The sequence below is a fragment of the Solanum stenotomum genome, chromosome 9, assembly GCF_019186545.1.
Source record: "Solanum stenotomum isolate F172 chromosome 9, ASM1918654v1, whole genome shotgun sequence".
NCBI classification, from domain to species: Eukaryota; Viridiplantae; Streptophyta; class Magnoliopsida; order Solanales; family Solanaceae; genus Solanum; species Solanum stenotomum.
Genome location: NC_064290.1, coordinates 39,560,608 through 39,586,647, shown reverse-complemented (window position 1 = coordinate 39,586,647; position 26,040 = coordinate 39,560,608). Strand labels below are relative to the sequence as shown.

Sequence of the window (26,040 nt, the reverse complement as noted above, 5' to 3'; positions counted from 1 at the left end):
GGGGTAAATTTTTTTTTTGGAAAAACATAATATTTTTTCGAAAAACAAAAAAAATTAGGGGTAGGGGTAGGGGGTGGCGGGGTAGGTCGTAGGGTTGGCAAAATAATATTATTTTTTAAGAAAAATTATTTTATTTTTCCGGAAAAAAAAGTTTTTTTAAAATTTTTTTGGGGGTGGGGTGGCGGGGTGGTGTAGGGGTTGTCAATTATTTTTTTTACAAAAAAGGCTTTTTTAAAAAAAAAATGGGGGTACAGGGATGGGGTGGTAGGGGTAAGGTGGGATGGTAGGGGTTGAGGTATTAACTACTTAGCTTTGATTTAATATATTTTGGCTTTAAGAGATTAAAGTGGGTTACAACCATTTTACCCAAACCATATTTGATCAAATCCATATTTCCCCATATTTTATATGGGTGAATTGTGATCCAATCCATTTCACTCAATCCATCCAAATCTGATCCAAACCACCCATTTGCCACCCTTAATCATTGGTTGGGGCCACCCATCGGTAGCAAATGTTATTTGATTCTCTATCAAGATCGGAGGAGCTTTGACATCATGTTAAAAATATAGATGCAAAATCGAAGAATAAGAGACTTTTGGGAGAAATTTCCTCTTCTCTCTTATTTCTTCTTATTCATACATCACAATATCACCTCCTTTTATAGCCTAGATTTTATTTCTTCTTTCCTAACAGAATTACAATAAAGTTCTTCATGTCCCAGTAGGACTAGCAGTTCGTTTGGTTGGGAAAAGTTATCCAGGATTAATTATCCTGAGATAACTTATCCAACCATGTATATGGGATAACTTATCCCATCACTATGGTGTAAATGATGGGATAAGTTATCCCAAACATGGCAACCAAACAAGACACCAAATTTTTATCCCAACACTATTTTTTACACACCAAACGACTCATTAACTTCATCAACTTAGAAGGAAATTTTAAGTGTTGGTATATAGGTCAGAGCAACACTAAGTGGGAGGAAAATTTTAAGCGATAGAGAGTTGAGTTGATTATAGAAAGGTCGAGACTCGAGACGTGAGAGGTATATTAGCTAGTAAAGAAGACTAGGCTTGGTCTCAGACAATTATTCCAATAAGAATATGCAATCTTGGCATACAATAATACTAAGTGAAGTCATAATTTCAATTACCACAACCTAGCAACATGGATAAAAGGAAAGTTCTTATTTCAGATTATTAAATAGTCATTAAGTGCACATTTTTACCCTAGCAAAAAGAATTGCTAGTAATTCATTTTCAGAAACCAATCCAATTTCACTTTGGATGTCATCAAGTTAATTAACTTGTGCAATTCCTTGGAATGTCAAACTGAGATCAGGAATACCAATACTAGTAAAATAGCATTTCGATTTCATTTGAAACGTTCGAAATGAGTTGAAAACTTGATATGAGTCAACCAGTTTCCTAGCCGTTCCGACAACGACATGACTGCCATTTTTTAAAATCGATTTTCAACAAATAAAATGTACAAAACTGCATTTATGACTTTTGACATGCAACTCCATATGACAAGGGAGAGATAACCTACTAGGTAAAAAGGGCCACTTGCCTGCTGGGATTGGAGAATGGAGTTTACCATATCATACGGGCTTACACGAGTTGCAATACAACGAAATCCTCAGTTTCTTCATTTCAACATAAAGCTGAATATTCTATGAATAACCAACTAGAGGCGAACCCCAAAAATCTGAATTTTGAACTCATAATATGTTAGTAGATTTCCAGATTAGATGAGTCAGCAAAGTAGTTATACATTTTAGCAGGAAAAACAGTTAAGAATAATACGCAGTCAGAAATTTAGTTAGCTTCAGGAAATCAGTTAGTAACAGATTTAGCTCAATCTCTTTCATTGTATGCAACTATAAATACTTGTACAAGTCATTGTAAATAAAGAAATAATAGATACATGTTGTTTGTCTACATTCAATCTTCTTCAATCATTTCTTTTCTTCCATAATCTGTGGTTATTTTCTCGAAACCTCTCCGATAGGATCCTGAAATAGCCTTTGAATCCTCGAGTTGTAATCAACTCCTGCAATTCAGCTATCAGTGGTATCAGAGCCATACGATTCCTTGGCATTAATGGTGAAAGGGACAAATGCAAGTAGAGACCCAATCAATGAACCTGCAAATTCAGAAGTAGGGGATTTGCGTGATATGATGCAGAATTTGATAATAGAGGTTGGAGTTTTAGCAGGAAAAATTTCTTCTCTAGAGAAGTTAGATCAAACAGTGATTGAGTTGCAGAGCCAATTTGCAGCATCTGGGGAGAATCGAAGGGATAAGACACTATTGGAAACTGAGGAAGAACCGACCGAAAAAGTTCAATTAAAAGAAAGAATCCAAAGAAACAGGGGACGAAGCCCTAACAGTGGTAATAGTTACCATTCCAACCAGTCGAATTTCACTCGATGGTCAAGAATGGAATTCTTGAGGTTTAATGGGGAGGATCTTAGATCATGGTTGTTCAAAATTGAACAATTTTTTTCTATGGGGAATGTTCTTGCTGAAGAAAAAATTGGGGTGGCTGCTCTGCAATTGGAGGGGGAAGCAATTCAGTGGCATCTATCGTTCATGAGATACAGGCAGTATCTTCATCTGGCCACTTGGAATGATTATGTGATGGCATTAGTAGAAAGGTTTAGTACTGATTTTGATGATCCCATGGAGGAGATCAAAAAGGTGAAACAGGTGGGCAGTGTGAAGGATTATCAAGCGATCTTTGAGAGAAATTTGACTAGGGTGAACTTATCTCAGGAGAATGCGATCAGTTGTTTTCTGGGAGGCTTGAAACCAGAGCTGAATATTGTTGTCAAAATCACAAACCCTACAACATTATCTCAAGTTTATAAGAGTGCTAGGATGCAAGAAGTATTCATTTCTGCTATTAAGCAGCCTCATTCTTCAGTATATTCAAACTACAGTGGAAATTCAGCAAAAAGGGGAGTAGATCAAAGGGTTCAGAATAGGCCAATCCTACCAACTCCTGGTAGAGGGGGAGCACCAATACAGAAAGGGTTTCAAAGAAGGTCATTAAGCCCAGAGGAAATGAATGAGAAAAGAGCAAAAGGCCTTTGCTTCTTTTGTGATGAAAAATATGTTATGGGTCACAAATGTTGAAACTTGAAGCAGTTTTACATTCTGGAATTAGAAGAAACAGATGGAGAGAAATATTGTGAGGAGGAAGAGCAATATGAGGAGGTGAATCAAGAATTGGAGATGCAACAAGGCATTGAACAAATGGAGATATCCATCCATGCTTTGAATGGGTCATTAGGGTATAGGACCTTGAGGGTCATCGGATATCACTCCAAACAACCGTTACACATTTTGGTGGACACTGGGAGTTCCCACAACTTCATTGATCCATTATTGCTTGAACAATTAGGGTGTCAAGTCACACAAACTACTCCTCAGTTAGTTGTTGCAGCCAATGGTACTATGAAGGTGGATAAGTCGTGCAAAATTTCTTGGTTGTTGCAAGGAGCAGAGTTTGCAGCTGAATTTTTGTTACTTCCATTGGGAAATTGTGGGGTGGTACTAGGAGTTCAATGGCTATTGACTCTAGGTGATATCAAGATGAATTTCAGCAAACTCATTATGGAGTTTTGGTACAATGGCAGAAAACACTTACTAAGGGGTGTAGGCAAACAAATTACATCTGTTGGAGCTGGAAAGCTTGGGAAGTTAACAGGTAATCAATCCCAATTATGTATGATACAAGTACTTCCTCACATGAGTGTTGAACTACTTGCATTAGAAACTAAAGACAACATTGACAAGGATCCTAGAATATTAAGTCTATTGAAAGATTATAAAGAATTATTTACTGAACCTACAGGATTACCACCATCTAGGGGGATTTATGATCATAAGATTGTGTTACAGTTGGGAACAGAACCTGTTAATAAAAGACCTTATAGATATCCTTCTATAAAGAAGGACATCATTGAAGAACTTGTGCAACAAATGTTAGATCAGGGCATTGTTTAGCCTAGTAGTAGTCCATTTGCCTCACCAGTAGTGTTGGTTGGCAAGAAGGATGGCTCATGGAGGTTGTGTGTAGACTATAGGGATCTTAACAAGTACACTGTTAAGAATAAATTCCTTATACCTCTGGTAGAAGATCTTTTGGATGAACTTGAGGGATCAATAATTTTCTCCAAAATAGATCTTAGGGTTGGGTACCATCAGTTGAGGATGACCAAAGAAGACATACCAAAAACAGCATTCTGAACTCACTCAAGGCACTTTGAGTATTTGGTAATGCCATTTGGATTATCTAATACAACAACAACATTTCAAGGGTTGATGAACATTGTGTTTCGAAAGTTTTTGAGGAAGTCTGTCCTAGTTTTTTTATGATATTCTGATCTATAGTCAGTCTATTGACGATCATCTGTTGCACTTGAGAAACGTGTTTGTTGCAATGAAGGATCATCACTTACTAGCCAAGGAAAGCAAATGTTTCTTTGGAGTGGATCGAATTGAATATCTGGGTCATTTCATTACCAGGGAAAGGGTATCCACTGATCCTGCAAAAATACTTGTTGTTCAAAATTGGCCAGTACCAACTGTTATCAAGCAATTAAGAGGCTTCATTGGCTTGGCTGGTTATTACAGGAGATTCATACAAGGGTTTGGCATCATCAGTAAACCACTAACTGATCTTTTGAAGAAGGATAGTTTCAAATGGTCACCAGCTGCTACTGACGCGTTCGAACAACTGAAGGAAGCTTTGACTAGGACTCATGTTCTCGCCTTACCTGATGCAAACAAAACCTTTGTGGTTGAAACAGATGCTAATGGGTATGGCATTGGAGCTGTGTTGATGCAACAAGGTCATCCTATTGCCTTTATTAGCAAGACTTTTTCACCAAGACATACCGCCATGTCTGTCTATGATGAATTACTAGCTATTGTACATGCCGTTTCTAAATGGTCTCAGTATTTTCTTGGGCAAAGGTTCATTATCAGAACTGATCAGATGGCTCTGAAGTTCTTAATGGAACAAAAATTGCACACCAATTCCCAACTTATATGGTTTACCAAGTTAATGCCTTTTGATTATACCATTGAGTACAAAGCAGGGATTGAAAATTAGGCTGTTGATGCACTTTCAAGGGTATCTAGTGCAGAACTCTTGGCTTTGATTATTTTCAATACTGATTCTGAATTGTTGCAAGCTATTGAAGATAGTTGGACAACAAACATTGAATTAAAGGGACTGATTGAGAGGTTGCAATCTGATCCACATACTCATTCCCAGTTCATTTGGTATCAAAACAAATTGAGGAGGAAAGGTAGATTAGTTGTTGGCAAGGTGGGACAACTAAGGCAAGATATCATCACTTTGTGGCATGCTACACCCCAAGGGGGCCATTCTGGGATTGAGGCTACATTGAAGAGGTTACTTACACTCTTCTATTGGAAAGGAATGAGAAAGGATGTTAAAGTGTTTGTGCAAAAGTGTGATGTGTGCCAGAGAAGTAAAGCGGATCTAGCAGCTTCTCCTGGTCTTTTACAACCTTTACCAATCCCTGAGGTAGTGTGGTCTCAAATCAGCATGGATTTCATTGATGGTTTACCAAAATCCTATGGCTATGAAGTCATACTAGTGGTAGTTGACAGGCTTAGCAAGTATGGCCATTTTATTCCTCTTAAACATCCTTATACAGCTCAGTCTGTAGCTAAGGTTTTCATGGATGTCATAGTCAGACTTCATGGTCTCCCTGATAATATCACTAGTGACAGGGATGCTATGTTTCTCAGTACATTTTGGCAGGAATTATTTTCCTTACAAGGTGTACAGTTGAATCTTTCTTCAGCATATCATCCCCAGAGTGATGGTCAAACTGAAGTTCTTAATAGGTGCTTGGAGACCTATCTGAGATGTTTTTGTGCTGAAGATGCTAAAGGGTGGTATGATTGCCTACCGATGGCAGATTTTTGGTACAATACTTGCCATCACTTTGCTATTGAGTTAACTCCTTATGAAGCACTTTATGGCAGACCTCCTCCATTGCATTTACCTTACCTGCCAGGGGAGTCCCCATCTGCTGAAGTGGATAATACCCTCATCAATAGAGAACTGAAACTACAATTGTTGAGGCATCAGTTGATACGCGCCCAGTTGAGGATGAAACAACAAGTTGACAAACATAGAAGTGACAGAAGTTTTTCAGTTGGTGACTGGGTTTACTTCAAGGTCAGGCCTTACAGACAAGTGACTATATCCGAGACTCCTCATCACAAGCTCGCTGCTAAATACTATGGCCCATTCCAAATTATTAGAAAGGTTGGGCCAGTAGCATATACTTTGCTCTTTCCAGACTCTGTGAAGATTCATCCAACAGTACATGTGTCCCTCTTAAAGAAGTGTTACGAAGTTCCTTCCCTGGTAACCTATCCACCAACCACTGATTTAGCAAATCCCCATTGTTCAGACCCTGAAGCCATATTGCAGCGAAGGATGGTTAAGAAGGGTAATAAGGCAGTGACGCAAGTCTTGGTGAAGTGGAAAGATTTGTCGGCAGATGCTGCTACTTGGGAGTACTCGAACATCCTTAAGACCAGATTTCCATCTTTTGATCCTTAAGGACAAGGATCTCTTTGTGGGGGGAGTACTGTTAGTAGATTTCCAGATTAGATGAGTCAGCAAAGTAGTTATACATTTTAGCGGGAAAAACAATTAAGAATAATACACAGTCAGGAATTTAGTTAGCTTCAGGAAATCAGTTAGTAACATATTTAGCTCAATCTCTTTCATTGTATGCAACTATAAATACTTGTACAAGTCATTGTAAATAAAGAAATAATAGATACATGTTGTTTGTCTACATTCAATCTTCTTCAATCATTTCTTCTCTTCCATAATCTGTGGTTATTTTCTCGAAACCTCTCCAATAGGATCCTGAAATAGCCTTTGAATCCTCGAGTTGTAATCAACTCCTTCAATTCAGCTATCATAATAGGCTCTGTTTGGGAACTTAAGAATCGTGATCAAACTAAACTAAATGAGTTTGTTGATGCATTTTCTAATGGAGGCAATCCCCAATCGTCTGGGCTGAAATCAAGTAAAGAATTCAAAACCTGATCAGCGACTTGATAATATGAACTATCCAACCTTGCATCTGGAACCATAACTACTGACCTGCATGCAGTAACATAAATCCCAAGTCAATAGATGATAGCGCAATCAGAGCTTTATACATTTTCCTAAGACGACTGTATATCTGTATCTCCACTTTTCTCATAAGAACATTAATGCAATGGATGGGGGGGTAAAAGAGACCAAAATGCAACCAGGTGATCTTCTATATCAATGACAATGGAAATTATAATGCCACTTCAGGACCCACTTGGCATACGTTGTTACATCTACCGGAAGAAACTTTATCAACGAACAGAACTTTGGGGATTTTAGTAGCTAAAGCATGTTATTGGCGTTTAATCATCCCTCATAAGACCCAAAAATGCAGTAATAATAGAAGCGAACAAAAATGAGGAAGTTCAAAACTCATGATAACGGCTAACATTCCAGACTGAACACATCTGAAGAAATTAATTTAAGGAAAAAACATAGCCTCATATTGGACAAAGCAGGAAAACTATTAGGAAAACACAAGAAACCAAAGCAAACACCAAAAAGAAACCATGTTACAAGGACTCTAATGATCACTACTAGCAAGAGATTTAGGTCTGCATATGTAAGGACCCAAACAAGGAATATCGTCTATCCATCACAGGCAAAACTAGGTGTTTGTGTGGGTGCCATAGAAAATTCAGGGTCCTGATAAAGTAGCAAACTGAGGCAAGTTGAGGACAGAACAATAATATGTATCTTTTAGATTATCGAATGATCCCGAAAGAAGATTATAAATCGGACAGAAAATTAGAACAGGAAGAACATGCAATGTTGATAGGTTGAAAGAGATTCTTGAAAGTCAAGACAAAACCCCAAAATAGGAGGAAGAAGAAAGCAAGATCCTGAAGGAGTGCTCTGAGACCAAGAGCCAGACCAAAATCTTCTTGGTTTCTCAATTACTAGATGTCATCTTCAAGAGATTTACAACACCTGTGAGTTAATCAACTAATGAGTGCCAAATTGTTGAGACATAAATCTAGATGAAATATTAAAGGCAAACTATTTACATGTTGACACCAATCAGTGTAACCTTTTGCACAGGATGTCAAGTACATAAGACTGCTGTTGGAGAGTAAAATATTTATAGTAATAACTAAGACAAAAAACCATACAGTGAAAAAAACAAAATAAAAGATATGTAGTTGTGCAAGCATTTACTGGAAAGTACAAGGAGACTTGGTATCTAAACTCCTTAAAATCATGGAAAATGAAGTTCTATGAAGTGCAATTTCACTCAACCAAAGAGGCACTTGGTTCGAAAGTAATCATGTAGTTCTCTCAAGTTATTCTATTAGAAGAAAATCAAAAAATTATCACCAGACATTAAATTTTTTGGTGATAGACTTACATTCCAGCATTCTTGGCTGCAAGGACACCAGAGGGCGCATCTTCAAATACAAGAATCATCTGTGGATCTACTGGTCCACCCTGTCCATATAAAACATAAAGAATACAGCTCATAGGCATCCATGATATGTCATAATTGACTACTTAAACTGACCATGTATCTACTGTTCCATTATCTGAAGGATCTCCATTCTAGTTTTACAAATTACACCTAACTTTCTCAGATTTGGTAACCAAAATAGTGTTAACTTACATTATTTTTCCCTAAAGGCTTGTACATTCAGAAAAAGTAGTACAGATTTTGCCTTTATGTAGTAAAACATCCTAGAAATTTTAGATGTTATATACTCTCCACTTCAATTCGAATGCCCACCTTCCAATTTTAGTTTATCCCAAAATAGTGTCCTTCCTAAAAAGAGAACTTCAAAAACATACTATACCATATAAAAATCACATGGGAACCAGATTTTTCTCTTTTAAATACACCGTCTATCCCACAAAGTCTCCATGTTGAGTTTTGAATAATCAAAACACATTTTGTTCAAACATAACTTTGGATAAACTTTTATATACATAAGGATAGATACATAAAGATAGTGACAGTCCATGGAAGGAGGAAAAGACAAATAATAGTCTCTGTGTTCAAGGATAACGACGGATGGGTTGACATAGCTTGAAAGATTCGGAGGTTTGCTGAAAACGGAAGTATACAGACTCGTGAGGCTGATAATGAAGATATGGTATTGAAGGTAAATGGAGAGTCTTTAATGCAATGTAAAAAGTACATATTCACATGCTTAACAGAAAATGTTGAAGGGAAACCAGAGATGAAGTTGAGCACAAGTGACTATATCTTGGCCAGAAGAAGCTGGGAGCATCAAAGCTTGGGATTGTTGAAATGATCAATGAAATATTTCTTTTGGAATTTCCATCTGATATAGAAGTTGCCAGGGTTAAGATTGGTGAGATGGAAGGGTAGAAAATAATCTTCTGAACCGGACCTCGCTGACATCAATGTCCGGAAAATACAAATTCCGGTGACTCGAGATGGGTTAGGCTTAACAGTTTTCCGACACAACTCTGTGTGCCTTGATCCTGACACTCACTTAATTAGGTTATATTGGGAAATGGAGCAAGGAAGGGGCATCATACTCCCTATGTCCCAATTTATATGACTCACTTTCCATTTCAGTCGGTCGCAGAAAGAATGACAAATTTCTATATTCAATTAGAATTTAACTAGAAAATGTTTACTTTACCCTTAATGAAATGATTTATAGCCACACAATCATCTATTACTAATTTTAGACCACAAATTTCGAAAGTCTTTCTTTCTTAACCTCCGTATCAAATCAAACTACATCACATAAATGTATATTTGTATATAGAACTTTTTTATACTATTTTTGCTGATACGTTACAATATTGTGCAGCACCGTGATTAGTTGAATTTGAAGATGGGAAGACAACTGTATAACATGCAGAGGAGGAGGATTGGATTGATATGAGCGAGTCAGATTTATAAATTTTAACTTCTGAGATGGCAAAACAATGCAACATCTTAACAAATATCATTGACTTCACTTTTTTCATTTGGAAGCTAACAATTAAAGATGACTAACGTGTTTGATCACTGCATCACTGTAAATAGCTCACAGTGCAATTTCTATTTCTAAAAATTAACATTATTTGAAGTTTGATATAAGAACCAAGCTAACAGAAACAGACATATCTGAAAAGTCTAGTAGGTAAATTATCAGTTAGACAATACTAAGGGAGGTCTATGTAATAGAAGATTGACCAAGAGAAGGAAAGCATCATAGCTGCGAGATCTCTCAGGATATACCAATCTAGAGAAACAAAAATCAGAGAATCACCTCAAATCTGTTTGCAGCTGCAAGGAATATATCAGGTGATGGCTTCCCTTGTTTAACTTCTGGATCATCACCACGAACGATATGATGCATTAGTGAAAAAAGTTTGCTGTGTCTTTGAGTTTTCAAATCAAAGTGCCGCGTGTGTGTACTGAAAAATGCATTTATATTAGTTCACTTTTTGAATCTTACTTTTTAAACATTATCTTAGCATATGATAATTCTAACACTTCTACTTGCTATACTAATTATGCCACAAATGGTAAACTTCCTGGTGAACAAAACTAAAAGAAGATGACATACCCCGTAGCAACACAAATTGGTATCCCATTTTCATGAAGGTGATGAATCAGCCGGCTGGCCCCTATAACAGGACAGATAGTTAAAACAAGCAAAGAAATTTGTGTATACTGATCCAATTTTGCATTAAATGAAATCAAAAGATTGAAATAAACAGTATGTGGAATTTATATGCTAGTCTTCATACTTAATATGCACTCTACTTCAGAAACAATTGTTCTAAACTAACATTACTGGATGCAAAGAACTTGAAAACATAATTATTCAAGAAGTTGTTGGATAGGATTTCACAGGTAAGGAGAATATGGAATTAGATTTATGATCATGCTGTAATTCTAGCAAGAGATTGTCAAGTTGATAGGTAACCTCTTGGATAATTATGTTTTCAAGTTCTTTGCATCTAGTAATGTTAGTTTAGAACAATTGTTTCTGAAGTAGAGTGGATATTAAGTATGAAAATTAGCATATATATTCTACATATTGTTCATTTCAATCTTTATGCATAGTGAACTCTCGAATGGTTAAATTTTTGCAATGAATTAAAAGATGCACAATACACATAATGAACAGTCAAACTAATCATTTACCAATGCGATGGTAGGAGTAAAATGAAACCTCTGAAAATCATTTCTCATGTTCGCAGCAAAAGGTGTTCCATCTCTGAAGTGTATACCACAGTCCACAAGAGGGTAATGAAGGTGTATTCCTTGATATCTAGGAAATGGTATGTTCCAAGTCACTAAAGAATAAGCTTTTCTTTTCTCAAGTTTCAAGGTTTAAACTTTTTTTAGTTAACAACTCTGTTGAGGCTAGCTTGCAGCACACCTCGACTAAAATTCCTTTGGTACCTGTTACCTCCCACTAACACAGGTGCCGGATAACTCTACCCACCAAAACATAAACAAATTGGAAGTTTCATCTAGGGTTGCCTCCGATGAGATTTGAATATTAATTGATCAAGGTTGTTACTCTGGCTCTCAACAGCTAGGCCATCTTCCAGGGACAGTTTCAAGGCTTTAATATGCAAAATATAGCATAAATGTTATGGAGGAACCTTTTATTATGCATCTAGAGAAGTAGAGATTAGATATCCCTGGTTATACTTTGGATGAAGAAAGAAAACTGAGCTATTTCCATCAAGTAAAGCAAAGCGTCTCCAAAACTTTAAAAAAAAAAACCAGTTAAAGTTATCCTCTATTGGTAGTTCTTCGTCAAATGTCGTATAAGCTAGGCCCTATTAGCAGGCAAAGATGGAGATAAATAGTAAGGATTGAAACCCCATTAGCAGCTGGTGTATGTTCATGCAATATCGGTGTCTCATCCTTAAGAACTGGTTACTTCCTCAGCAAAATTTGGAATGTTGAAGGATAAGATCTTGCTTCAACAGAGATTCATGAGAACGTATCCACCACCTCCACCCCTCTTTTCTTTTTCAAGAATTTCGTAAATAGGAAGTTTAGAATCCAACATGAATATTGAAAGGATTACCAGATATAACACAAAATGTTCCACTGTCCCTGCATGTCTATTTAAAGTTACACAGAAGTTAATTCAACATCTACTGCATCAATTATACTTCCCCACAATTATACTTCCCCGATGCTTTTTGCACAAGTTATGGAGGTAAAAGTATACCTCGGAGTTGAATGCTCCAATACGGAAAGTAATAGGTAAAAAGTAGTATGATTGATCACAGATTTGTTCTGGACCTAAAATTCATCATACAACCAGAAAATTTGATCTTGTGGATAAACTGATGTCTTACTTCACAACTTTGAGGAAACAATAGCCTAACAAAGGGTTCAATCCAATTTGGATGCCTATATAGGAGGTTAACTACATAATTTATATATATGTATATTATTTTATATAATATACATATACATTACGATATCTATCCATGTATATAATATGCAAATCAGAACTCTATTTTAAAGGGAAATCATATATAGTACATTTACATCTTCAGTCAAGAAGGTTACATAGAAAGTGAAGAAATTGATTTGAATACTTGATCAAGATCCACAAATTTATGCCATTTTAAGACAAATATTCAACTCCATAAGTTTTTACATCATGTGCAAATGTCTGCTCCTCTTATGGACAGAACTGAGGAAGGGTGAGAAAGCTGAAACTTAAGAAATGAATAAACAAAAATATTCTCTCTTGTGCTTATTAAAATTGTACCTGGCATGAGGTCGCTTGTGGGGAACATTTTCTGCAACATTTCCTCTCTCTCTAAAAGAAAATCTTCAGCTGTAAGTGAATCACTTATTCCCGTTTCTTCAACAAAGACCCTGGCAGCCTCTATTGCCTTCTTCCCCATCATCTTTGCCTTGAGTGACCAATCAAAAGTCTTATTATACCTAGCAAGTATAATCTCCTGGACCTCCGTATAGAATTTCTCGGTGTCTGATACACAAAAGAAAAGGAACAAAGAAGCTAGTCAACCAAGATTTGTCTTCAAGTAGCATCTATTCGACCACACAAAGATTCACATATTTCTTTCTGATAGAATATGACAAACCGGAAAGGCCTGGTAAATATCAATCTTGCCTTTGATCTTCCCTTTGATCCCCTATGTTAACAATCTACCACACACCTTCTTCCCGTTACTTATTTGCTTCCATTAGCGGCTTGTCGAGCATTTGACAAACTCAGTTAACTAGGAACGCAGCTAGCTCAGCTAGTATACTTACTTGCTCGTTATAAGGGGGGAGGCTAAAGCAGGGTAGCGAAACTAGGAACGGACTTGACTTGTTAGAGCTAGGCTGTTGAGTGAAAGTAAAGTAAGCGAGATAGTCATACGAGCCAGGGAGCTAGTCAGCTTGTTGTAGTTGCTACGGTAAATTGGAGTGAAACGAGTTGGCAGTAGAGAGCTCTTTTATTTTCTAAAACAGACTGCGGTGTCTTAATGTATCACGTGATGGGGTAAGTCCATATCAAATAATGTCTGCTGTGATCAAACTACATAGGTATACACAAAGGGACATAACAGATTTGGCTGTGTGAATTTGTTTTGTGGTTATTTAAGTTACATAGCTTGGGTATAGAAAATCCAAATAACAAAACACCTAGAGTAAAAAACTAAATGACGTCACAAAAAATTTAAATGGATCAGTTCATACATCCTTTTCCTGAACTTTAAGATACCCTATAATAAATCAACATCGATCTTACTGTTGCTTTGAGAGAACAAGGGGTACTAGATTTTTTTTCATTTTGGTTGATAAAGAGGGAACTAGAGTTCTCTTGAATACTACAAATCTTAAGGAAGCACAACAAGCTGTTTTAGGTATAAGAGTTGATTGTAGTTTTTTTACATCTCCAAAAAGAAGAATTCATAAAAGATAAGACAATACACTGTGGAAGGAACTTTCTCGGACTGTCCTATTGCGAACTTTTCCTCTAGAGACACACCAGTATAAGGTTTTCACTGACTAAAAATCATAACCGCGTAAAGGCAGTGAGTAATATGTAATTTACAAAAAGAATGCAATTCTCTGCTATGGTGACATGCTTTAAAACCACCAATCCGACATAATTTATTGAGTTTTCAATTAGGGGAGTATATATTCAAAGAACTTATATTGTTTACAGAAAGAACGCAATTCTCTGCTATGGTGACATGCTTTCAGAACCACCAAGCCTCTGTATAATTTACTCATAATTCCTCTTGATTAGGGAAAAAGATAATCAAAAAACTAAGAAATGCACTGTTGTTTTCTTTGATAGATGATAAATGTCTTAGTTCTTGAGTAGCTTATGTGCCAGATATGTGATGTTACATCAGAAAGACATACAAATGTGCACACGTGCTTGAGGAACACACTTATCATACCATCTCTACTGGAATGTGGAATGGCATAATCTATCTGTAAATAAAAGCATAACAGAATACATCAAAATACTCTTCCTCTAGATAAGATAAGAAAGGGTCTAATTGTCACAAGGACTCACTTAAAGAGACTAGAATTATGCATTTGTTCACCTATAAACTATAATTGACAACTTTTGGTAACACTAGCTAGGGCAACTTCAAATTTCAAGTCAGATAATTCCTTCAAGCAGAGGCTCAATATGTTTTTTGGCACAGTACACGTACCCAACCATCATCCAAGAATGCTATTTCACCCTTCAAAAAGATTTTCTAAATTTTGAAAATGCTTTGCATAATTACTTCAGTGGCGTCTCCTTTTCTAATATATGAGCTTCCCCGCCTTATCTTTACAAATCCTAAATCTGCCATCAAAAGTTACTGTGCTCATCATTCATAACAAGGGTAGAGCACATCACAATCAAATTTTGAATTTCACTCCCAAATTAAAACAATTTTAGCAAACGATTGCATCAATTCTTGAGAAACTCTACTTATAGGCAATTCCCACAAGCACATTATCTGTTATCGACAAAGTGGACAATTGAGTATCAAAAGAGGGTGGCATTACATTCTCAGTTCATTCAGATTCGTAAAATAAACTTAAAAAGTAAAGGAAAGAGAGTAGTAGAGCAAAATCCAAGTGAGATCTTATACATATTGATACCTAAAAGAAGGCCGTCCATGTCAAAGATTACATGAGTGATTGAGCCTTTTCTTGCACATGAAGTATCATTGATGCCTTCATTCGCCATATTCGAGCAACTTTTAGCTTCTCGTTCCTCTTTTCTTCCTCCCTGCTACAAGCAGCAAAGGCGGAGGAGAGAGAGTGTAGAGGAGGAGGAAGCTTTTTGAGTTCCACTGTTAAAGTTAACGGGGACCAAAATTTCACATTTTACATATACGGAAAAGGCTAAAAAATATCCCTGAACTATTGGAAATAGCTCACATATATCCTTGAACTATATTTTGGCTCAAAAATATCCTTCCGTTAAAATATTGGGTCACTTTTGCCCTTACTATTAACAGAGGTGTGTTAAGTGTCATGTGGACGCCACGTCGATGCCAAATAAGCACCAAACAATTCTCACCTCCACATAGACTCATACATCCTAATTACTAATTTTGTTCTCATTTCTTTTGGGACATACAATTTGACCTCTCATTTCTCTAAAATACATTTCCCCTCTTCTCTCTAATATACAATTTCACCTAGGGTTTCAGATTTCCTCTCATGGACACCATTCCATTTCAAAGTTGATTTCACCCCTTTGTTCATTTCACTGCTAGGGTTTCGAAGTAGACAAAAATTTCGAAACAATGTCTGAATCCTCTATCGATTCACTTGAAAAATTGTATGCAAGAAGATGTCATTGTGGTCTCAATGCTTTAAATTTGACGGCTTGGACTGATTTGAATGCAGGGAGAAGGTTCTACAAATGTCCTAGACCCAAAGTAAGTTGTAAATTAGTTTGATGTTTGTATGTTTATATACAAACTCTTATTTGTTAAATTAACAGTAAGTATTTCTCTAAATTATTATGTAAACTTGATGGTTGAATTTGTACACTATATGTAGGTCACTTCATGTGGATATTGGGAATGGCAAGACAAACAACAACTCCCACCAAGAGCAGTAACAGTTATAATGGACTTAAAAGGTAAATTGAATGTTATGAAGGTTGAAAGAAACAAATTGAAACGGATTGTCGATGGAATGGAAAAAGCTGAAAGGGACAATCTGGAAATTTTGTTTGAAGAAATGAAATTTATTTCCGCCCAAGAAGCTGGAAAAGTTATGCTTTTGGAGAAGAAAATCAAAAAATTGAAAACTATCATTTTCATTTCATGTGCTTTGTTCGTTGTGTTTGTTGTAAGGATCATGAAGTGAATGTATGTAAGGATCAAACACTTTAAAACTCAATGTATAAATTGAATATTTGTTGTTTTAGTACTTATGGAGTTTGAATTACAAGTTTATGTATTATTGAATTTGCATTTTGTAATGAAGTTGTAGTACTTATGGAATTTGAACTATGTATTATGCATTATGGAGAGTAGTTGTACAGGGAAAAAATATATATGCTCACCAGCTTGTCATCTTGCGTTACTGGTCATGTTGCTTTTGTCAATATGGATATGGATTTTACTGTTATTGTATCTTATATGAATGAAGTGGAAAAGTTGAAGTATGTACCTGTGGATACGTGTTTTCAGGAAGGTTTGGCCAAACTCTTTAGGCTTGCTGGTGAGACTAATGTGCAGGCAAGTTGTTATAATATCTAATTGAAGGGTTAAGATAAAAAAAAAAAACTGAATTGGCTTCTTTGGCTGTAGCAACAGCCTTGCTTATAACTTCTCTAAGCTTTACTGCGACATCTAAAAGATTAACAACTTCTTTAAACTTCTAGTACCAAAGACAGTGCAACAGCTATAGCAATTGCAGGTCACTCAATATTCAAGAACCTTGTTAGGCATCATCACAACAGTCGGCAATAATAACTAAATAAACTTCACATATTGTCCGACAAGCACTTGTTGATTTTTTTGAAGAGTCCAATCAACAGCCAATATATAGTTAGTTATCACATTGTCTTCATAAATAAAAATTGGCACATCACTCTGCTACCTTTAAACAGGATCATGTCGAGGGGTATCTAGAATTGTCCGCCAAGACAAAGACTTACTTTGCTACTGCTGTTAAGCTATGAGATGCAGAGTATTATGTCAAAGTTGATGATGATGTCCATGTAAATATAGGTAACTGAATTTTTGACATTTTCTTTCCGTGTTGGCAATACCGTACTCATCTTATATCTCACTTTCCCCTAACAAATTAGCAGATAATTTTGTATGGCACAACATTTGTCAAAATTTACAAGTAGAACTAGTGTCCCCTGACTAGTTTGTTTTCTTTACTATATCAAACTCATTTTGTATTCCTATTGTCAGGTACACTGGCAGAAACACTGGCAAGGCACCGTAAGAAGCCTCGTGTGTACATTGGTTGCATGAAATCTGGTCCTGTGCTAGCTTAGAAGTAAGCAGTTTATTTTCTCAGTGAATTCAATTGTAATTTATATTACTTTAGCATCTTATTCTTTTCTACTGAACAGGGGAGTAAGATACCATAATGCATTACCAACATTAACTAAAACTGAAATTTTCGTTACCAACATTAACTAAAACTAAAACTACTGAACAGGGGAGCAGTCACTGAAACCATAATGCATTACCAACATTAACTAAAACTAAAACTACTGAACAGGGGAGCAGTCACTGAAACCATTGTTGACACCCAATTTTGACCGACCTTTAACCTTTTTGGGAATGCTATTCGATTAAATACGTATTTTTTAAAAATATATTTCGAGTTTAAAATTTTAATTGATTTTGTCTAAAATTGTACATATTTAGTATGCTGGTTTTATAAAAAAAATTATTGTAAATACTATTAAAATATTTTAAAATTATTAGTAAAACTCGAAATATTTCAAATGCTTTAAAAAATTAAGTAATTTTAATTATAGTATTTTGTAGTAGTTTAATTGAATAACATTCCCTTAAACTTTCTAAATTATTTAAATCATAGCTCATCCTAGTCCATTTTTTATTTAATTCGTAGCCCTCTTATTATGCAATTTCACTTTTCAAGTGTAGCCTATTATTTCAATTTGGTTGCAATTCTAGCCCTTGTATTTCATTACAATTATAACCAAATTCAGACCAAACTCAAGCCAAATCTCATACCTCATATTTTAATCCTAGCCTTTGATCTCCTTTAATTAATCTCAACCTTTCATCTCTTTTGAAATAGACGGTTCGGATGCACCCAAGCTATTATTTCCTATTTTAAACAAAGGAACTCCAAACCCTAAACATTCACTCATCCTCTCCCTCTCTCTAAGGCAGCCGCCTCCCCTCTCTCTCCCTTTTTTTTTTTTTTTTGCTCCGGCCAGCAAGCTCCGGCGCCCCCTCTCTCTCTCTCTCCCTTTGCGCCTCTTCTCTTCTCCTCCCTTCGCTCTTTTTCCTTTTCTGACCAGCAGCCACACGAGGCCACCAGCGAACAAGATCTGGCCAGCGCACTCCAGCAGCCACCAACGCAACCAGCAGCACTGGACAGCAGCCGCCGACAGCAGCAACAACCTAACAGCAGCCGCAGCCAGCCGCAGCCAGCAGTGGCGAGAGCAGCCAGCAGCCAACCGCAGCTAGCAGTGGCGAGAGCAAACAGCAGCGATGGCAAAACAGAGAACAACAGCAGGGCAGCCTCCGCCCCTTTCTTCTCCGGCGAAACTCGAGGATTTCAACAGCAACTATAGTCATTTTTCGACAAGAGCTCTAGAGTTAGCACTTCATTTTTATTTTCTGCCGATTTTGAAATGTCGGTCGGATAATAGACAGATCTGTTCAGATCTGTCCAGGTATGACTTTCCAAACATTTTTGTTTTTATTTTTTCCCCAAAATTAATTTCAAGATGTGAAGTTTGCCATCGTTTTTTTTTTGTGTAAATGCGTGTATGAGCCTTGTCTTAGTCATAATCTCAAGATTAGCTTATTTTGCATTGTAGTCTGACCATGTTGAGGTATCATTACACCTAGACTTGTGTAATGCTTTAATATTGTTGTAACATTATTCCTCTTTTGGTTGAATATTACATGTTCTTATGTGAAATAGTATTAATGTAGTTATTGACTGTAACCAGTAAACGATACATGGATTTCCTTTATTAATATTCCTTGGCATATAATGATCTTATTTGTTATACCAACAACTCCATTTGGCCACGTATAGTAAGCACACCTATTCAATTTTGTTTATTTATATTTATAGAAATATTGAGCGTGATAATACTCTAAATTGATTCCTTCCTTTATTTTGAGTAATAGTGTAATTGTGGCTTAATTTGAACTTAATTAACTGATTTTAGAATTCGATTATGGTAAGTGTATTATCAACTGTGATTGATTTGCTGATGATGTGCAAAGTATTTTAGGTTGTGAATTTTGTTTGGGGGCTGTAATTTTATTTTATATTAAATAATTATGTTTGCTTGTTTAATTGTTTCAATTGACTATCTAAATTATTCTTTCCTTGCTTGTTTTACATGGGGTATTATGGTTAACCGATTTTGTTTACTTTAATAATAAAAAATTGGTAGATTTCTTACTTGTTCATATTTGGTAAAAAGAATAAATAAATATTGGACTGATTTTATACTCCTTTTGTTTAAGGAAAGCATGTTATTTCTTTTCCTTATAAATTTTAGTGTTGATTTTATATGTATTAATTGATAATGCTGAAAATCGATCTCTCCTTCCTTTTATAGTTGCCTTAACCGAGTCTTACTTGCCATATTTATAGTAGCCCATGATTGAGTAAATATTGTGTTTGGTGCATAATTTTTGGCTCTCCTTAATTTAATATGTCATTTAACCGTGGTATTCAGTTTGATAATATTTTATTTTGATAATAACAAATTAACAATTTGACCGTGTAGGAAAATTAATATTTAATTAATTTATTTCCTTTTCCTTATTTGTTCAACTTTTAGTGATCTTTTTTGGTAATTTGTTCACCAAGTCAGGCCTTAGTATTGTGCTGATTTCATCCTTTATTTTTAGTAATCAAAATACCAATTTGTGATTTATATGATTGTGCTTTAATAAATCTGAATGTATATCCCTTTCCTTAAATAACTTATGTCTATTAGTTTAACTATATCAATTTACTGTCTAAAATCATTCTTTGCCTATTTTACATTCTGACTATTGTTGATTGATTTACCTTAATTAAATAGGACTGATTTTATGTGATTATATTTGGTAATGTTTGATTGATATGTTTCTCTTGGTAAGGAAATAGTTTCTCCATAATTGCTCCTAATTGATTCTTTTCCTTTAAAATCACGACCTCTTCTTTGCTATAAAACAAGGTCTTTGTTTCACTCTTCTGGACACGGTTGAACACTCTCAGATTTAGACACTCTCTTCTCCAAAAAATAAATAAGAACTCTAGTAAAGCTTTGGATCTCTCTTTGTCTCTTATTGTTGTATTACTGTTGTGGATCCGATATTTCCATTCAAATAACTCCATTGCTGATATTTAATTTTGCATAACTGGTTAGTATCCTTTAACTAGTTTTATTTTATTTTATTTTTTTAAATTTTATCTAGCATTGTCATGTGGTTATTCGAATAAAAGGAAGCATTCGGGTTAATCTCCCTATCCCTTTCTTTATTAACGTGTGTTCTTGTGTGATTCGTTTGAAACTTGTGTGTTTGCTGTGAGTATTTGTTACATCTCTATATAGTTATTATTATGTTATGATCTTGTGTTTGGTATCATTCTATTTAACAGGTTTTGAATTCAAATTCAAGAATGAAAAGTCGCTTAAGGCGGGATACCGGATAAAGCTTATTTCTGTTTAGTAGTTTATTTTGGATTATATTATGTCGTTATTATTTGCTTTTGTTCGGTTTGTAATAATTTGTAAAACTATAACTCTATATATATATGATATAACTTGGGGAATCGTCTAAAGGGGGAGGGGAATTACGTGCTATTTGTTTATTTATTTATTGACCATGCTTATAAGTTTGTGATTTGTTTGTTAGTCCATTTTAACAAAATATGTTTTAGATTCAATTAAAATAAAACAATATGTCATTGTCTTAATCACTTATTTAATCTTTAATTATAGTTCGGAAGTCGATCGGTTTTATTTGATCATTATAATATCATGGGTTATTGTAATATATTAAAATTATAAATTGATGCATGTATGCTCCTTGTGCCATTCAATTAAACCGGTCTCTTTTATATAAAATGAATAAGATTGTGATTTTTGTCATAATTCATTTTTATAATATATTTCCTGTCATTTTCTTTGTTTAACCGCATCTATACGTTTTAAGTAACTAGATAATTGATTTATGTGTTCTCAAAAGAAAAATTGTTTTTTTTTTCAATAAATTGGCTATAGAATTCATGCTCATAGGATCTTCAAATAATTAAATTTGTATTTAACTTAGAAATTTACATGTCGAAGTAATTTGCCATTTGTTTTATATGTTATATGAAATTTAGAAATCATGCCTATAGGAGCTATAATATTTTCAATTACTTAGAAATCATGTATATAGGTTTATAAATCAATTTTCAGTATGTCACTAAAATCTGGAATTGTAAAGTCAATATTAGATCCTTTAATTAGACTAATAATATGTTTGTTGTAATAAATAATCTCTAGCATGTTTGCATCTAGAAATCATGTCTATAGGTTTTCTGAATTTGTTATATCTCATATAGAAATTGTGTATATAGGTTTTGATAATATTTTCAGCAAGTGCACACTTAGATACCATGCCTATAGGAGTTATATAATTTTTAATATATTGGCTGGATGTAGAATTTATGCATATAGGTTTCAAGCGACTTTTCAATTTTCACGTAGAAATCATGTTAATAGGTATCATTAAGTTTTTCGGCATGCTAATAATGTAAAACAACTTTGTCACCTGTTTCGGCATGTTAAACAGTTAATAATATTCTGTTATGATTTTCCTACCATTGTTAAATATATTGTAATATTACTATTTCTGCTCTAAAAATAAAAGTAATAAAATCTGCTACTTCGAAAATATTTCTTCTACTACTTTAAACACTCGCTTGCTCAAATTACATACTGTTAATAAATAATTATTTTGCATTTTGAATAAATCTGGCCACTCAAACTCAATCTAAAGTATGCTTTCCTATATTAATTTGTTGCCACATTCTAAAATCAGTAATAATAATTATATGCATGTTGTTTAAACTGTTTGTTTAATATTGCTTATTCCATTCATTTCTCCTATTTTAAAGAGTGTCGTCTGTTTGTATGTCACACACTTTGCATGAATCCTTTTCACTCATGTGTGTTTGCTAGCATGTTTAAATTAAAATCTAGAGGCCAATATGAGATCCTATGTGCTAAATGTTAGTCCAAATTGTTTGACTTGGTGTCTAGGTGGGCCTATTATATTTTATCCTTGTCTAAATTCACCCTAATAGCAGTCCAATGCCTCTTGGACCTTACGTGGGTACGCTAGACACCTTTTAGAGACGAAAGCATGTGGTGGTGGGGTAGGGGTAGTTTAGGCCCTATGGATATGACAAACCTTGGTTTTGTCTGTCCCTACGAGAAGCTGACCGAAATAAAAAAAAGTCGAGTGCTGATCCTAAGTCCTCCAGAGTCTCCCTTTCCTTTCTCCCTTTATTTGTTATAATTATTTGGGGTAGTTTAATAAAAAATGAAGTTGTTTGCTTATCTAATTGTGTAAATTTCTATTTCCTCGCTCATCTCTTTATTCATTATGTAATATTTATCTATTATGTTATCACTTAGTCTCGCATGCCTATCTAATTAACTAAAATAATTAAAGTGCCCTTAATTGCTTAATTTTGTGATCACCTAATTTTCGCATGCGTAATTAATTAAATAAATAATTGGAATGACCTTAATTATTTAATATTAGTTATCACCTAGTAATTATGTTTAATAAATAACCAAATAATGAAGTGACCTTAATTGCTACTTGTAACCCCCACATAAACTGCATGAGACACGGCCGGGACCCACATTTGTTGACCTCGAGGGATGCCTAACACCTTCCCCTCGAGGTAATTTGAACCCTTACCCGATCTCTGGTTCGTTGACCTTAGCTAGATTTAGTTCGGTTAGATAGGTGCCCTAACGCGCCTTAATTCGTTAGGTGGCGACTCTTCAATCACACCAAAGTCCAAAAGAGTTGTTAGGTCGTGCACCAGAACCCGTTTTGAGAAAAACGGGGCGCGACAACCATAATGCATTACCAACATTAACTAAAACTAAAACTACTGAACAGGGGAGCAGTCACTGAAACCATAATGCATTACCAACATTAACTAAAAGTGGAAATAAACTTCACACAAAAGCTGGACATCAACTAAGTAAAGAACCTTACAGTCCTTACCAAAATTTGGACAGTAAGCAGTAAGAATATTCTTCACCAAACTCAACCCAAAATAATAAAAAATGTATTCATTGTTTTGTATCTACCAAATTCAACCCAAAATAAACATAAGCATTAATTATTTTGCATCTATCAACTTCAACCCAAAATAAACATAAGCATTCATTGTTTTGCATCTACCAACTTCAACCCAAAATAAACAAATGCATTCATTGTTTTGCTTCCACCAACTTCAACCCAAAATAAACAAAACACATGCATTGTTTTGCATTTACCAACTTCAAGCAAAAATAAACAAAACTAGACAACTTTTTGCACTATCCAAAACACTTCAAATCTGGGATTTCCCATTAGTTTTTCTTGTCTTCAACTTGTCCACCTTCTTCTGTCTCTCTCTTTCCAGCTGATTGCCAGTGACAGCTTCTTTTCCTTTCCAAGTGAGATTAGTAGGTGAGTAAGGCAAATCTGTAGGCTCACTAATTCCAGCATGATCACCTCTAAAAGATATAACTCTATTTCCAGTTGCTCTTTGTTGATTCATCCTCATTTTCAGTTTTGTGCGATTTTCAGATATGACTTGAGGCCTTATATCTGGATCACTTTCAGGCTCTCTAGCAGGTCCAAAGGGTTCATACTGTAGTGAGGACATGAAATGGTATTCTTCATCTTGTGTTGGTCTAGGGGCTGAGCTATTAACATCATAATCTTCTTCATGGGCTTCTTCAACCTCTTCTTCAGACTCTTCCTCAGTTCTGCCCTTTTTTCTCTTCAATGTTGGCCCTTGTTCTCCTTCAACAAACTGAAAATACAATGTTTATGTGCAGTTAACTACATAGTACTAATAACAGTGAGACATGTAAATATGTAATGTTCTTACATTGCATGTTCTTGCATTGTGAGTTGTTTCACCACACTTACTACATGTCATTTTAGTTCCTTTTCTTGAGTGAGCCCACTCTCCAGCTCTTTTAATTGTTGCATCCTTTTCCCTAGTTCTTTTGGTCTTTGGTCTTCCCACTGTTTTCACAAGATCAGGTGGATCAATTGCGTGTTCTGGCAATACATTCCAGAATTGTTCACCTCTTACAGGCATCAACTTTGCCCTATATGTCATCAAATAAGCTTCCTTACTATACCACCAATTAATTTCATTCTTTGGTTTTATTTTCTGGTACAACATAGCTTTGATAGCATGAGGGCATGGAATGCCAGTCAACTGTCATGACCTACATGTGCATTTTTTCTCAACCAAGTTCACTGTGTGCCTATCTTCACCCTCAGACACTTCATATCCAAGATCACCATTGAAATCGACACTACATAATTGAGCTATTCTCATATATGCAGTGAACAATTTCATGCACTTAGGACTGTAATCAGTAGTCCATTTGCTTGCATCTTCTTCCTTCTCTCTTAACCTGTTCATTATCTTGATTCTTATATCTTCAAGCATTTTTAGGATTGGCTTACCTCTTGCTTCCAGGATCCAAGAGTTGAAAGACTCTGTGAAATTATTATCCACCATTTGATTTTTGCATATAGTATCCAAATATGCCCTGCACCATGTCTGTGGTGGATACTTAAGCAAATCCTTGGCAGCACTTTTTGACAATGCACCAAGTGCACTAAACTGATCCTTGAAATCTTCCTCATAAGTATTCCACGCAGCCCACCAAAGCAGTTTCTTCATCTCTCCTGACCTAAATCTCTTCATCCAGTTGGCCTCAATATGCCTAACACAGTACCTATAATCAGTAAAAATGAATAGTTAGTTAATATGTTCAAGAGAACAAAATAATTAAAGCAACTTAAAGTACCTGTGGTGAGACAAAGGAAGGACAATTTTTACTGCATTTATCAGTCCCTGTACATGTCAAATAAGCAAATATACAGTTACAAACTGTTATAAAAAAAAGACAAAATTATTCAAATAACAGAAAAAATTATTTACCTTCTGCATATCAGACATAAAGGTGACAGTTTGACCATCTTTCAAATTCAATGAATTGTTCAGCAGTTGTAGAAACCATATCCATGTTCTAGTTGTCTCCTTATCAACTACAACCCATGCCAATGGATATAAGCAATTCTAAGAATCTTGTGCCATAGCCACCAAAAGTTATCTCTTGCATTGACCCTTCAAGAAGGTCCCATCTAGTCCAATAAAGGGTCTCAAACCTTCTTTCCATCCCAACTTCAGAGCATTAAAGCAGATGTACATCCTAAGGAACTTTCTTTTACCTTGTTCCAATGCATCCTTTGATAAATTGATCACAATATCACTACCAGGATTGCTTAGCCTAAGCTCATTTGCATAAGCCTCAATTCTGTTGAAATCATCTAAGAAACTTCCCTGCAATTTTTGAAGGGCCATCCTTTTGGCTCTTTTCAACTTAGAGGTACGAGCATCCAAGTTGAACTGATCCTTCAAGTCTTTTCTCATATCCTTTAGCTTGTACTGAGGATTATTCT

At 35.3% G+C, this 26,040-nt stretch overlaps 3 protein-coding genes and 1 long non-coding RNA gene across 4 annotated transcripts in view; 1 reads left to right on the top strand and 3 right to left on the bottom strand.

The window, feature by feature from the left end:
• Positions 1–26,040, top strand: part of LOC125876926 (pre-mRNA-processing protein 40A-like) — a 1,068,087-nt gene that overhangs the window by 340,632 nt on the left and 701,415 nt on the right. The gene's annotated exons all lie outside the window — the stretch shown is intronic.
• Positions 7,004–15,445, bottom strand: LOC125876930 ((DL)-glycerol-3-phosphatase 2). Its single transcript, XM_049558221.1, has 6 exons — positions 15,242–15,445; positions 12,885–13,109; positions 10,701–10,761; positions 10,401–10,548; positions 8,525–8,604; positions 7,004–7,182 (listed from the first exon to the last, which is right to left on the bottom strand). Exons 1-6 carry the CDS (start codon positions 15,327–15,329, stop codon positions 7,032–7,034), a joined length of 753 nt encoding a protein of 250 aa, XP_049414178.1. The 5' UTR covers positions 15,330–15,445; the 3' UTR covers positions 7,004–7,031.
• LOC125877517 (uncharacterized) lies at positions 23,900–25,093 on the bottom strand. Its single transcript, XM_049558788.1, has 3 exons — positions 24,818–25,093; positions 24,446–24,736; positions 23,900–24,367 (listed from the first exon to the last, which is right to left on the bottom strand). Exons 1-3 carry the CDS (start codon positions 25,091–25,093, stop codon positions 23,900–23,902), a joined length of 1,035 nt encoding a protein of 344 aa, XP_049414745.1.
• Positions 25,235–25,538, bottom strand: LOC125876933 (uncharacterized). Its single transcript, XR_007447559.1, has 3 exons — positions 25,520–25,538; positions 25,386–25,416; positions 25,235–25,313 (listed from the first exon to the last, which is right to left on the bottom strand). It is a non-coding gene; the product is annotated as an uncharacterized LOC125876933 (long non-coding RNA).